The sequence below is a fragment of the Arachis ipaensis genome, chromosome B9 (genome assembly GCF_059453495.1).
Source record: "Arachis ipaensis isolate K30076 ecotype BB chromosome B9, ASM5945349v1, whole genome shotgun sequence".
Classification (NCBI taxonomy): Eukaryota; Viridiplantae; Streptophyta; class Magnoliopsida; order Fabales; family Fabaceae; genus Arachis; species Arachis ipaensis.
Window position 1 is genome coordinate 40071373 of NC_142444.1, and position 12083 is coordinate 40083455.

At 38.4% G+C, this 12083-nt stretch overlaps 1 protein-coding gene across 1 annotated transcript; it reads right to left on the reverse strand.

Annotated features, from left to right (window-relative positions):
- Positions 1-6341: 6341 nt before the first annotated feature.
- On the reverse strand, positions 6342-9608 carry LOC107617484 (autophagy-related protein 18a). The gene is made up of 4 exons (XM_016319252.3): positions 8959-9608; positions 7799-8006; positions 7560-7686; positions 6342-6651 (listed from the first exon to the last, which is right to left on the reverse strand). The coding sequence occupies exons 1-4, from the start codon at positions 9442-9444 to the stop codon at positions 6561-6563; spliced, it is 912 nt and encodes a 303-aa protein (XP_016174738.2). The 5' UTR covers positions 9445-9608; the 3' UTR covers positions 6342-6560.
- Between the last annotated feature and the right edge of the window lie 2475 nt (positions 9609-12083).

The following is a 12083-nucleotide window of genomic DNA, read 5'->3' on the forward strand; positions in this document are numbered from 1 at the left end:
TATTTTCTGCTTCACTTTCTTTTCTTAGTTTATATCACAGTTTCATTGATTTATTTTGTCTTCAAGTAATACTACTAACTCATATAGTTCCAATTTTCTTGTAATTATTATTCTGAATCATCAATACAACATCACTTTTCCATAAGCATTATTAAGTACCTTCCACACTCTCCTTAGCAATTAGCCATTTGGCCATTTCATCTTCTCTCTCTCCACTCACTCTCTCCTCTTTAGCTCTCATTTCTTTCTCTTCATCATGGCGTCGTCTTCATCCCCAACTCCAAATTTATTAATCTTAAACCCTCAATCTTCCATAAAAAAATAGATCATCCTTCACTACCACCACCATCACCACCTCTTTCTCTTCCCAACTAAGGCCCTCCTGCAACCCAATAAGTCCTCATGGTCCTACAAGTCTGTTTCCATTTCTATTCCTAGCAACCCAACAAGCACACACTGTCCTCTTCTCATTCCGATGTCATAGTCACCGCCATAGCTTCATCTTCTACTTTTTTCAACACCAAAACTACATCACAATAACCAAAAACTACATCACAATAACTAAAACCTGCACCTAGAACTAGAACGTGAGGATGATTGAAACTGGAAGGCAAGCGCGATGGTCAGAATTGAAAGGCGAACACCATAACCATAACTGTAAGGCAAGCTTGACAAGATAGGAGTTGGCTCCTTTGTCGGCGTCGAAAGACATGCTCGGACAAGGACATCGGCATGTTGAAGCAGTGGTGGTGAGCCTGAGATGGAAGGTCATAGACAGAGAAGGATGAGCAAGGTGGGGAGAAGGATATTGCTCCGACGGTGCAAGTAGGCACTGGAGGTGATCTTGGCAGAGTTGGTAGGGACGATTTTGTGAGGGTCTCATGGGTTCTTGTTGCTATTGTTGTTGGTAGAGAGAGACTCATAAATGCTGAATGAGGAATAATGAAAATGCAGATCTGGAAATGGAAAATTGGGAACAAGGAAGAGAGAAAAATTTAGAAGATTAGGGATTTAATTGGGAAATTAGAGTTATAATTTGGAAATTGAAACCCTAAATTTTAAACGGTGCCACATCATCAGTTACAGATGCCACGTTTGCATTCTGTTTGTCGCATCAGATATTTCTGTTAACAAAAAATGTCTCTTTTGATGGCTGGATATTTCGTGCAGGTTTTTAAATTATTAAATATTATTTTTGTCGATAATAAAAGTGGGGGTTATTATTATTAGCGTTTTAATAATTCAGAGGCAATTTTGGTGGTTAATCCTTTATTTAACTAGTATTTTTGTTTGTAATGTTGGGAATATAAATCTTTTAAACCTACTTTGTCCTAACATTATAAATTATAGTATAAAATATTAAATCAAATTATTTTTACAAAAAAGTTGTATGGGACAAAAGTATCCGTTGGCTAAGAAAACCATAATCTTTGTAAACAAACAAGATTAAATGATAAGTTTTTTTAGTTAATATTTTCATGTGAAAGAATTTAAATTTTTTACTAATAATTAATTTTAATATTTATTAACTAAACTTTGAAATAATTTAATGTATATACTTTTACATTTGATTAGGTGTTGATTTTATTGCATAAACAAAAAGAATTAATTTTTATGCTTGTTATTTAAAAATAATATTTTTTCTTTCTATATATAAAAATATAATTAGATATTAGTATAAACAAATTTATATTAATAGTTATAAAATTTACTCAAAATCAATTTTTTGGAAAAAATTGAATCTTGATTCGAATTATTAATTATCATATTAGTATTTTCTTTAAATTATATATAATAATATTTGAAAGAAGAGAAGTAAAAATATATATTAGAAAGATAAGCAGTGAAAATTTGAAACTAAATAAAAAATTAAAAAGTATGCAGATAATAATAATAATAATATAATATATTCTTTTATGTGAATAATATTATGGAATTATTTTTAATTATATATTTAATGTATTGTTTAATTTTATAAATTTATTTAAAATATATTATTCTATTAATTTTATTTTTTGTAGAATAAAAGGTAGAGAAATAGAGAATGAGAGAGAAAAGAGAAAAAAATATAAAGAAGAAATGAGAAAGTTTGTTAATTTTGAAGAAAAAGGTTTTATTTTAATTGTAACGAAAGAATATTTCATGACACATTTTGGTTTATCAAATAATATTAAATATAAATTATAAGTTATATATAGAGGAGAATGATAGAGAAAAATAGCAAGGTTCTAAAAACTGGACGGATCATCGAACCGGTCTACTCATTGGTTCACTGATTTACTGGTCTAACCGGTCTAATCGTAGTTCAACCGAAAAAACCGTTTCTTAATAAAATAATAAATAAATTATAAATAAACATAAAATATCTTTCAAATTTAAATCCCTTCATAAAATATCACCAACTAAATGTAATTAATCATCAAATATGCAAAAGCTTACAGCAAATTTGTTAACAATTAACATAATTATACTTCCGTTAAAAATAGCTGAATTTAATTGCAGTACACAAATTAAAGATAGAAAATATTACCTTAATGTAGCTGAGTCAAAAAGTAAAGTAAAACAGCCCTTTTAATTCTTTTACGCTTGTAGGCTTCAATAACTTTCTTGGCAACCAAAATAGGCCCTGTGAATTGTACAAGATATGATTAACAAGGTTAAATAAAAAGAACATTTTTCAGTTGTCTCACTGAGGCCAGCTAGATGGATCAAAACCACTGTGTACTATCGTAATTCACTAATTTTAGATAATATTTTACTTTTCTATTAGGCAGTGAAACAACAGACTCAGTTCCAGAAGATGTTATTATCTTCACCAACTCCTAATTCCCATTTGAAAGTTGAAGCCAACACTTTCTGAAATAACGAACTTCAGAAGGGAAAGAAATAAAAAATTCTAAACTATCCATGTCTTACTAATAATGAGAACAGAAAAACTCAATTTCTTGAATTCAATAATTACATCAGTTATCCAACTAAATAATTGCATCACAGTTATCATAAATTGATTTCAAAGCCTAGAAGCAGAGTGAAATTAAAAACATGAAGCATATAATAAATCGAAAGATCACCAATTACAAATTTTTTAATAAGAACAGAAGTTAAGAACAATGAAATTAATAAATCATTCACGAAATTAAAAATAGCAGCAGCATTCAGCATCAAACAGCATTCAGCACAAACAGTATTCAGCAACAAGAACATATCTGAACTTAACAATCAGCATTCAGCAACAAATATTACAAAACATTAACCAATACTCACATTAAACCTCCAACCAGCAATGACAAAATAGCCACAAACATTATAAAACATTACAAAATATTACACAAAAATTTGAACAAAAATTCCAGAAATTAAAAAGAACAAGAAGAACCAAGCATTCTGAAATTAAACAGAGCCATCACTCATCAGTAACCAGAGCAAAATTAAAAGGAAGAAGCGGATGCAAAGCAAAATTAAACAGACCCATCAGTAACCAGAAGCAAAATTAAACAAAGCCATTACTCATCACTCATTAGTAACCACTAGCCATGGCAAAATTAAAAGGAAGGAGCGGATGCGAAGCAAAAGTAAACAGACTAACAGAGCCATCAGTATTCATTAACCAGAAGAAAAATTAAACAGAGCCATCACTAACCTTCGACGGGGACACGGATGGCAACCGGCAAGGCGACGGCGATAGGTGAGGCGAAGACAAGCAGTGACCCAACGAGCTACTCCAAGCCACAAACAGAAAAGCCAGGGAAGATCGGGACGATGAGCCGAGGCCGAGCGACCTGGGTTCCGAACAGGGGGAAGAGAAAGAAGTGGAGGCATCAAGAACCTGGGGACTACGGCGGCAAGGAACCTAGGGCTAGGGTTCATTGGGGGTGCACGAATGATTCTTAATTCAAGGAAAGGGGGTGTTTTACGATTAGTTTTTTTTTTTTTTGTAAATCACAAAACAGCGTCGTTTTCTTAGAACCTACCGGTTCAATGGTTTCTAAACGGTTCTCTCTCCAACGGTTATTAGCAGTAGATCGGACCGCTTTTATGGCCAGTTTTCAGTTAGACTGATTCGACCGGCCAATTCGGTCCGGTTTTCAGAACCATGCTTATAGTAATATACAACTATACACAAGTAATATATTATATTTTTCCTTTTGTCTAGTTACTCTATTATTTCTACTGGGTAACTATGAATCTTTGAATTTGCCTGTCAATTTTATGGAAAAATTAAAGGAAATTTCAAGAAAGCTCTAGGTTCTACTAATAAATTAAGGGGTAAGTACTGTTTTGGTCCCTAAAGTTGAGCGTGAAAATCGAAACCGTCCCTCATCTAATTTTCGATTTAGAATCATCCTTAACGTTTTTTTTTCGTATTAAAATCGTCCTTTTAATTTTTTTGGACAAAAATACCCTCACCACTACTAACACAATTACCTCCACCACCACCACCACCACCAACACCACCACCACCGCCACAACCAGCACCAACACCACCACCAGCACCACCACCAACACCAACACCAACACCACCCCCACCCGCTGCCACTCCATCACCATCTGCATCACACCAACCAAAACTCAGAAAATCAACATCATCATCGTTATCCTCATCAAAACCCAGAGCTCAGATCCAGAACTCAAACTCAGAAAAACAAACCCAGAACTCAAACTCAAAAAAACAAGAACTCAATTCAGAAAATCATCATCATCATCAGAACCCAGAACTCAGAAAATCATCATCATCGTCATCATCATCAGAGTTCTGGAGGAGGCGGCGGCGACGACGAGGTCACGGCGGTGACGACGAGGGCGAGGCGGCGATGACGAGGGCGAGGAGGAGGAGCAGAAACGGCTTGACGAGGAGGGCGAGGCGCGAGGGCACGACGGCGGCGCGAGGGCGAGGCGGTGACGAGTCGGTGAGGAGCGACGAGGAGCGGCCGCGGCGAGGACCCCTTCTCTCCCCCCTCCTCCCTGTTTCTCCCCCCCCCCCTTTCTTTCTCTCCCCACCCCCGCTTCTCTGTATCCCTTTCTCTCCTTTCTGTCGGTGACGGCGACGGCAACTCCAAGTTTCGCCGGCGCCGGCGCCGTCTCCCTCCCCCTCTTCCCTTCGTATACCCTTCCCCCCCCCCCCACACATGCGTTTTCTTTTTTTTTAATTTTATAACTTTTATTATTAAAATAGGAATAGGGGTAGTTTAGGAATAACATAAAAAATTTTATTAAAAATTAACCCTAAATTAAACTTTAGGCTAATTGTTTGTTCAAAGTTGGCTAGATATAAGGGTGGCCTTGATACTCGGTTTGCAAATATGGAAAAGGTAGCAAAGTGAAAAGAATAGATAATAAACTAAAGCTAAAGTAAAGATGTAAACCCAAGGTGAAGCAAGGTATAACAAGAGAGCCTACATTATTATTATTATATTTGCTCATATATCCTCCATGGTTTTGCGGAAGCCATGAACATGGGCTATAACAACATAGTGTACGCCATAATAGGCTTCTCTACATCGTTCTTGTTTTGTGTTCCAACCATCAAGAGATGGCAAAGGAAGCAAGTGGCTGCAGAAAAGCTAAAACTCATTACGGAGGCTCTTGAAGCGGCTGAAGAAAGAGTAGTGAGATATGAAGAGAGACATGATAGAATTTTGAATCAAATATGTCAGTCTTACTTAACAAACACCGAGCTTGTAAAGGCACTAGACGGGGCTCGAGTAACCATGAACGAGGTATTGGAGTTTGCTGTTCAATTGAGGACAATTCAGCTCAAAATCATTCGCTCTTTCCCTGATGCAATCGATGTCTTCTTGGATACGTCAAAAACAGACAACTGAATAGGTTTGGCTTTGGCGGCTTTTTTTTTTTATATATATACAAGAAAAAATGAAAGATTAGGTGGGAAAACCTAAACCCCATCATTGCGAACTAATAAACAATTTGGTTCCACTTGCCATTATTGATTATTGTTGAGTTCTATTCTATGCCTGCTTAAGATTTGGCGCTATTGTTCACCAGATTCCCCCAATCTCTTGCATAATGTATGAAGCATTTAATCCTTTATTGGAGAATAAAAATGTTCATATTTCTTTATGGGAACCATTGTTCGATATAGATCACTGGAACATGTATTAAATGTTTATGAAAACACATTAAAATATAAGGCTTTACTAAATTTCTAATCCAGATGATCCTATAAACTTGTTTTCCTTCCAGGTTTGTCTTTAAAAAAAGAAAAAATTGCCCAGGCCAAATCATACTTCCAACATTTTACCCTTCCTTTTTGCTGTGTTAAATTTCGCACAGTAATATTCAATTTACCACATCAAAGGAATATCCACTTTTTCAAGCTGATAAAGAATCCGGAGACCTGCTGAATTCTGAGAGTTCATAACTTGATTTTGATTCACAATGTAATATATACAACGCAAGGCGATTGACATTGGGACCTTAGCATATACTCGTACTTACACAGCTTAGAAATAAAAGAAAAAGGGGAGGGGGTAACGAGGTAAACAGAAAATAAGAGTATTCACAGCAAGGGCCACTGAAGATATATACAAGATGCATTTTTATTAGAATGTCTCATCTGTCTTGAGGAAATTGTAATATTCAAGTTGGGTCATCTCTCCTCCATTTGCAGAATCAAACTGGCATCGATAAAAGCTGCAAAAAAAAAATTCAATAATCATCTGCATCAATATTTAACTCCCAGAGATGGATAGCCATATAGGAAAAGAACATTCTATTTCTTGTAGGTTGATCATCTGAAAAAGTAGACACCCTTATTTCGTCTAATTGCTTCATGATATAACTTTCTAAATAGGTGATATTTAACAGTCATAACTCATAATAAACCATTAACAGATAAAGAAATTATTATTAGCAAAATATAACCAATGACAATATTGAAGAACCATTTGAACCCCAAACCCTCAAACAAACAAGAATCATCAGTCTTATCGAGCAATGTTAGCATGCAATGCACAAGAATGAATGAGAAAACTACTAAAGACCTCTGATTTAATGTAACATGAATGTTAGGGAGTCAAATGTGAAAATGACTGATCCTGGAGCTAGTAATGTTGTCAGAGGGGGGAATCAAATCATTCTTCAAGCAGAGGCCTATTTTAGGAAAATAAGGAACTTAAAGAAAAATGTTGACGTTCGGAAAGGCAACTGGCCAGGGAAATTAGGGAAAGACTCTTGTAACTAACTCTGCCATGTTGGCATAGTGAGTGTAATTCTTTATAGGTGAGGAGAGTAGGTATTTAAAATGGAGGAAGAGAACCAAGTGGGGTATCCCAAAAAACTTGGAAATAGCATTCTGTACGGAAGTACTAAGTCTCTCAAATTCTCAACAGACCAGTTTAGGTTTCAGTGGAAAATAATACAATTTCAACGGAGGAGGTTTGCATCCCAACTGGTATAGGCTAAATCCTATAGAGGTATTCTTCTGCACTTCACCCTTTTATTGGTATTACTGATATCGATTTCTTACAAACACCTACAAGAAAAAGGATTTGCAATGGCAAACTGACAAGGGCAAAGATATGATTGATTACTGAAAGTACCTGCCATCCATGCCAAGTATAACAATTGTATTCTTTTGATGGCCAAAGGCAACAATATGCTGCAAACCTTCCTGCAGGCGAAACTGAGCCACAGACCACTCTGAGCTAAAGTACTTGGGTAAAACACCTGTAAAATATTTTTCATCAATAAATGTTGCTTTAATTCTTACGTGTTCTGAAAAAGGCATCTAATTTCATATATGATGCTGACATAGCTCATGGTAGAAAAATACACAAACCTTTCATAAATTTAAGAGATGAAACTGCTGTTGGGGAACTAGGATTTGACTCAGATGAACTATTCGATCTGTCAAGCCCCAAAAGTCCAGAATCAACCTTTAAGTTGAAGACATGAACGGTCCCCTTATCACTCGAAACAGCTAGCCACTGTGCAGTAGGAGAGAAGGCAAGGCTGTATATTTCCGCACGGTCTGCACCTCTCCGTACCTGGAATCACCATCCCACTAATTTACAATCAAACTTTCAAAACATATTAAGCGTTAACTAGCATTTCAAAATCCAAACTGTAAGACATTAAACACCAAATGCATATCATTAGGTTGACAAACCAACTCTAACATTGTAATCCTAGCAACCGAACAGATAAATCAATTCTTAAAAATATCCATATAGCAGAACAATCACATTCCACATGAACAACGTCAATTAAATTCATTTGAACAGGCAAAGAAACACTAGAAAGGCAACAACAAAATATCATTTTCCTATTAGTTAAAGCCAACTATAAATCAAACCACACTCAAGCAAACTATGATAAGCTACATCCTTAGACATGCCATTCAATCGATATTTCCTTACATGAGGCAGGATTCTACTCTAATCTCTCTATGATACAACCTCTGCTAAATTCATATCGTCAACAATAAAATCAACAATTAAGCATTAGCACAATTTTTCTACTTGGTCTTTGCCTTTGCTATCTGAATCCTCTTAGCCTTAACAAAAATCGGATTAATACAACTTAAGCTCAAGACCACTAAAAATGGATAAGGCTTGTTTACCACTTGACCAACCCGGTGTTGGTAGCATTTAACACATTCAAATTTTCACTTGGAATCAAAAGATTCACTCTCAGAAACTCGAGTAAAATCATTTTTTTTCCGTTTGGTTTCCAACCCCACCCGATAGACTAAAGACTAATCTATCGCAGGTCTGAGCTCCATTTGCGGGTTTGACACTGGCAAATGGATTACTGCATGCATAAAAGGTGGGATTCGAATTCAGCTGACCAGTGAGCTAACGACTTCACCAACTTGAGTAAAATCAAATTCTGATCATAATCAATTGCATACCAAGAAAACCAATCTGATCCAATCACAATTCATAGAAGTTACCAATCAACATTCCAAAACAAGAAACCAACTCCTCTGTTTCTCACCTCTTGCAACAAGGACCCATCTAACGTATTGAAAACCCTCACCAAGGTTCCTTTACTGCTCGCAGTAGCGAGCAACCTCCCATCCTGCGTGAGCGAGAAGCACGCGATCCTCGAATCATGAGCCATGATGAATTTTGTCCTCTTTGAGGCGTAATGCTCAACTCTAACCTGCCCCTTCTGCAACCCAGGGCATGCAAGAACCATCGTCCCGGACAAGTGCGAAACCTCGCACAAACCCTTAGGGTTCGCAATTGTCTCAATCTGGTGAAGAACCTTCAGGTCGGCAAAATTGTACACGAAAATCTTGTGCGCGAGAACCACAACGATTCGGTCTCTTCGGAGGCGAACGCCTTTGACCTCGGAGCGGAATGAGAGCTCGCCAATGCACCGCGACTGGTGGTCGTCCCAGATCATGACCTTGTTCGGAGGGTGGCGAGGGTCGGGTCCGCCGCCGACGAAGGCGAGGATGTTGCACCGGAAGAGCATGTGAACGAGAGAGGTGCCGCCGCCTGGGCCGAAGTCGCGGCGGAATATCTCGCGGAAAGGATCGCAGTTGTAGATGCGGAAGCCGCGGTCGGTGCCGGCGGCGAAGCAGCCAGAGTCCTGGTTGAAGGAGAGGTGGAGGAGGGAAGGGGCGGTGGCGATGGCGGTTCCGGTTCCGGTTCGGGTTGGGTCAGGGGATGCGGGTTGGGGTTGGTTAGGAGGGGATTCGTCGTTATCGTCGGGGTCGGGGGAGTGAAGGGGCATTAGGGTTTGTTGGGTATCGGACATTTGAGGGCAATTCGGGAATTTCAAAGGTTATTTCTGTTGCTGTGGGAGATGAAGGACTGAAGGTGATTTGATTGAATGATATTGGAATTGAAGAGAAAGGTTTTGATTGTTATCTTGGGGTTTGGGAAATCAAAATTCAGAGGGTATTGGTGAGAACTGAGAAAGAACACAAGGAAGGAAGGTTTGTGCGTTGTGTGGTTTGTTTCCGAAGCCACACAGGAAAGCAAGCGTGTTAGAGGGGTTTCGTTAGCTGAATTGAACGCTTATAAAGCTGGCTGGGTTAATGAGTTAAAGAGGCTTTTTTAAGCAGTTAGCACCTTTGTATTGAAAATTCGAATTCCATATATATAATAATTTATTGATCAATAATAAATTTTTTAATAAAATTCAAATGTGTACAGTAAATTAAATTAGTTTTTGATTTACCAAAATTATCCAGTGTTGAACCTGCCTAATAATGTCAAAAATACTCAAAAGGTAAAATATAAGGTATAGATTAAAGTTTAAAGATATGCTACCTGACAAAATATAAACTATACATTCTAAAGCCACACTTTTTACTTAAAACCGTAACTCTTTATAAAAAAAAGCGTCACCTAATAGAAAAAAGTAAATTAGAAGATTTAAGAGAAGAAATAATTAAATTATCAAAATTAATAGATCAAAAATTAATGATTTTAATCAATATTAATTGTAATGACACCGAATTTTTAAAATCAATACAAAACGATTTTTCTCAAAATCTTTATTTTACTATAAGTTTTTGTTCATACCCTGGCCCAATAAATAGGGCTCAGGGTCCAAGCAAAGGCGCCCAACCCAGAAGGTTGGCCCTCCATCCAGCATCAGCCTTCATCCCAGAAGTCGGTACTAAACACGACTTGCTCCGAAGAAGTCGGACACAAGGGTTAGCTGGCAGATAACACTCATTCGAATGAGTAACTGCCCCTAGAAGCTCTCTAACCACTTCATAGAGCCATATCTTAACCTCCCTAAGATATGGGGACGGTTATCCACCTAAAAAGGTGGCACTACTTCAGCGGTGGTTATTGGATCACCACTATAAATACACTGACACCCTTCAGGTATCTCTAAGTTCCAATACTCTCTAACCTGCTCACACTCTTGCTAACTTAGGCATCGGAGTGTCTTTGCAGGTACCACCCCCCATTCTTTCACACGTACAAGTCGGACGGAGGAACACCGAGTAACAGATCCACTCGAAAGCCACCTCCTTCATACGTTTGGGCCAACCAACGCCATCCGGCCCATTAATCTCCGGTTACCCACCGTAACATTGGCGCCGTTGCCGGGGACCCGAGAGATCAACCAGTGATAGCGGAAAGATCCCCTGAAGAGGGTCATGTGGAGACAGATTCCGAACAAGAGAATTTGAACACTGGAAACAATGAGGCAGATCAGACCCTCCACCAGGAAGCCAATGATCAACATAGGGAAGGCACCTCCGGAATCAAAAATCCGAAGGTGAACTCCTCGGAGGGGCGCGAATCAGAAAAAGAAGAACCCTCCCACGCTAGTGAGCTTATGGGATTAATCCATAGCCGCCTCGAGCAGCTAGAACAGGAGCGGGAACGACAAAGGGAAGCTGAAAAGAACCTAAAAGAGGAGATGGAGCGACGAAAAGAGTTAGAAAGAAAACTCTTAAAGTTAGAATCCTCCCTCAAAGGACGGAATTCCCACGACGATAGAGAACATTCTCCCTTAGGAGAGAAAGATCCGTTTAGCGAGGACATAATGAGAGCAAAAGTTCCGAAGAACTTTAGAAGCCCCGATATGGACCTCTACGATGGAACTACCGATCCCAAACATCATCTGAGCAACTTTAAAAGTCGGATGTATCTGACCGACGCTTCTGACGCTACGCGATGTAAAGCTTTCCCGACAACCTTGTCAAAAGCAGCGATGAAGTGGTTCGACAGCCTCCCTCCGAGGTCAATTACCAGTTTTGAAGACCTCTCAAGAAAATTCTTGATGAGGTTCTCCATCCAGAAGGATAAAGTAAAGCATGCACCAAGTCTCCTGGGAATAAAACAGGAGGTCAGGGAGTCCTTACGGGCCTATATGGAAAGATTCAACAAAGCATGTTTGGAGATTCAAGACCTGCCCACCGAAGCAGTCATCATGGGGCTAGTCAATGGTCTTAGAGAAGGTCCCTTCTCACAGTCCATATCAAAAAGACACCCCGCCTCTTTAAATGATGTACAGGAAAGAGCTGAAAAGTACATCAATATGGAAGAAAACGCTAAGCTAAGAGACCCGAGTTTGCGACTCGGGCACCCTCCCTCAACAAAAGAGAGGGAGAGGGAAGCGAAGAAGAAGGAAGAGCTCGGCCT

Excerpts from the sequence above, each read along its gene's own strand:
- LOC107617484 (XM_016319252.3), bottom strand. The coding sequence starts at position 9,444 with ATGCTCTTCCGGTGCAACATCCTCGCCTTCGTCGGCGGCGGACCCGAC. Across the intron at positions 7,687-7,798 it reads ATCTCTTAAATTTATGAAAG|GTGTTTTACCCAAGTACTTT; the intron begins GTTTGTGTATTT and ends AATATTTTACAG. Across the intron at positions 6,652-7,559 it reads ATACTTGGCATGGATGGCAG|CTTTTATCGATGCCAGTTTG; the intron begins GTACTTTCAGTA and ends TTTTTTTTGCAG.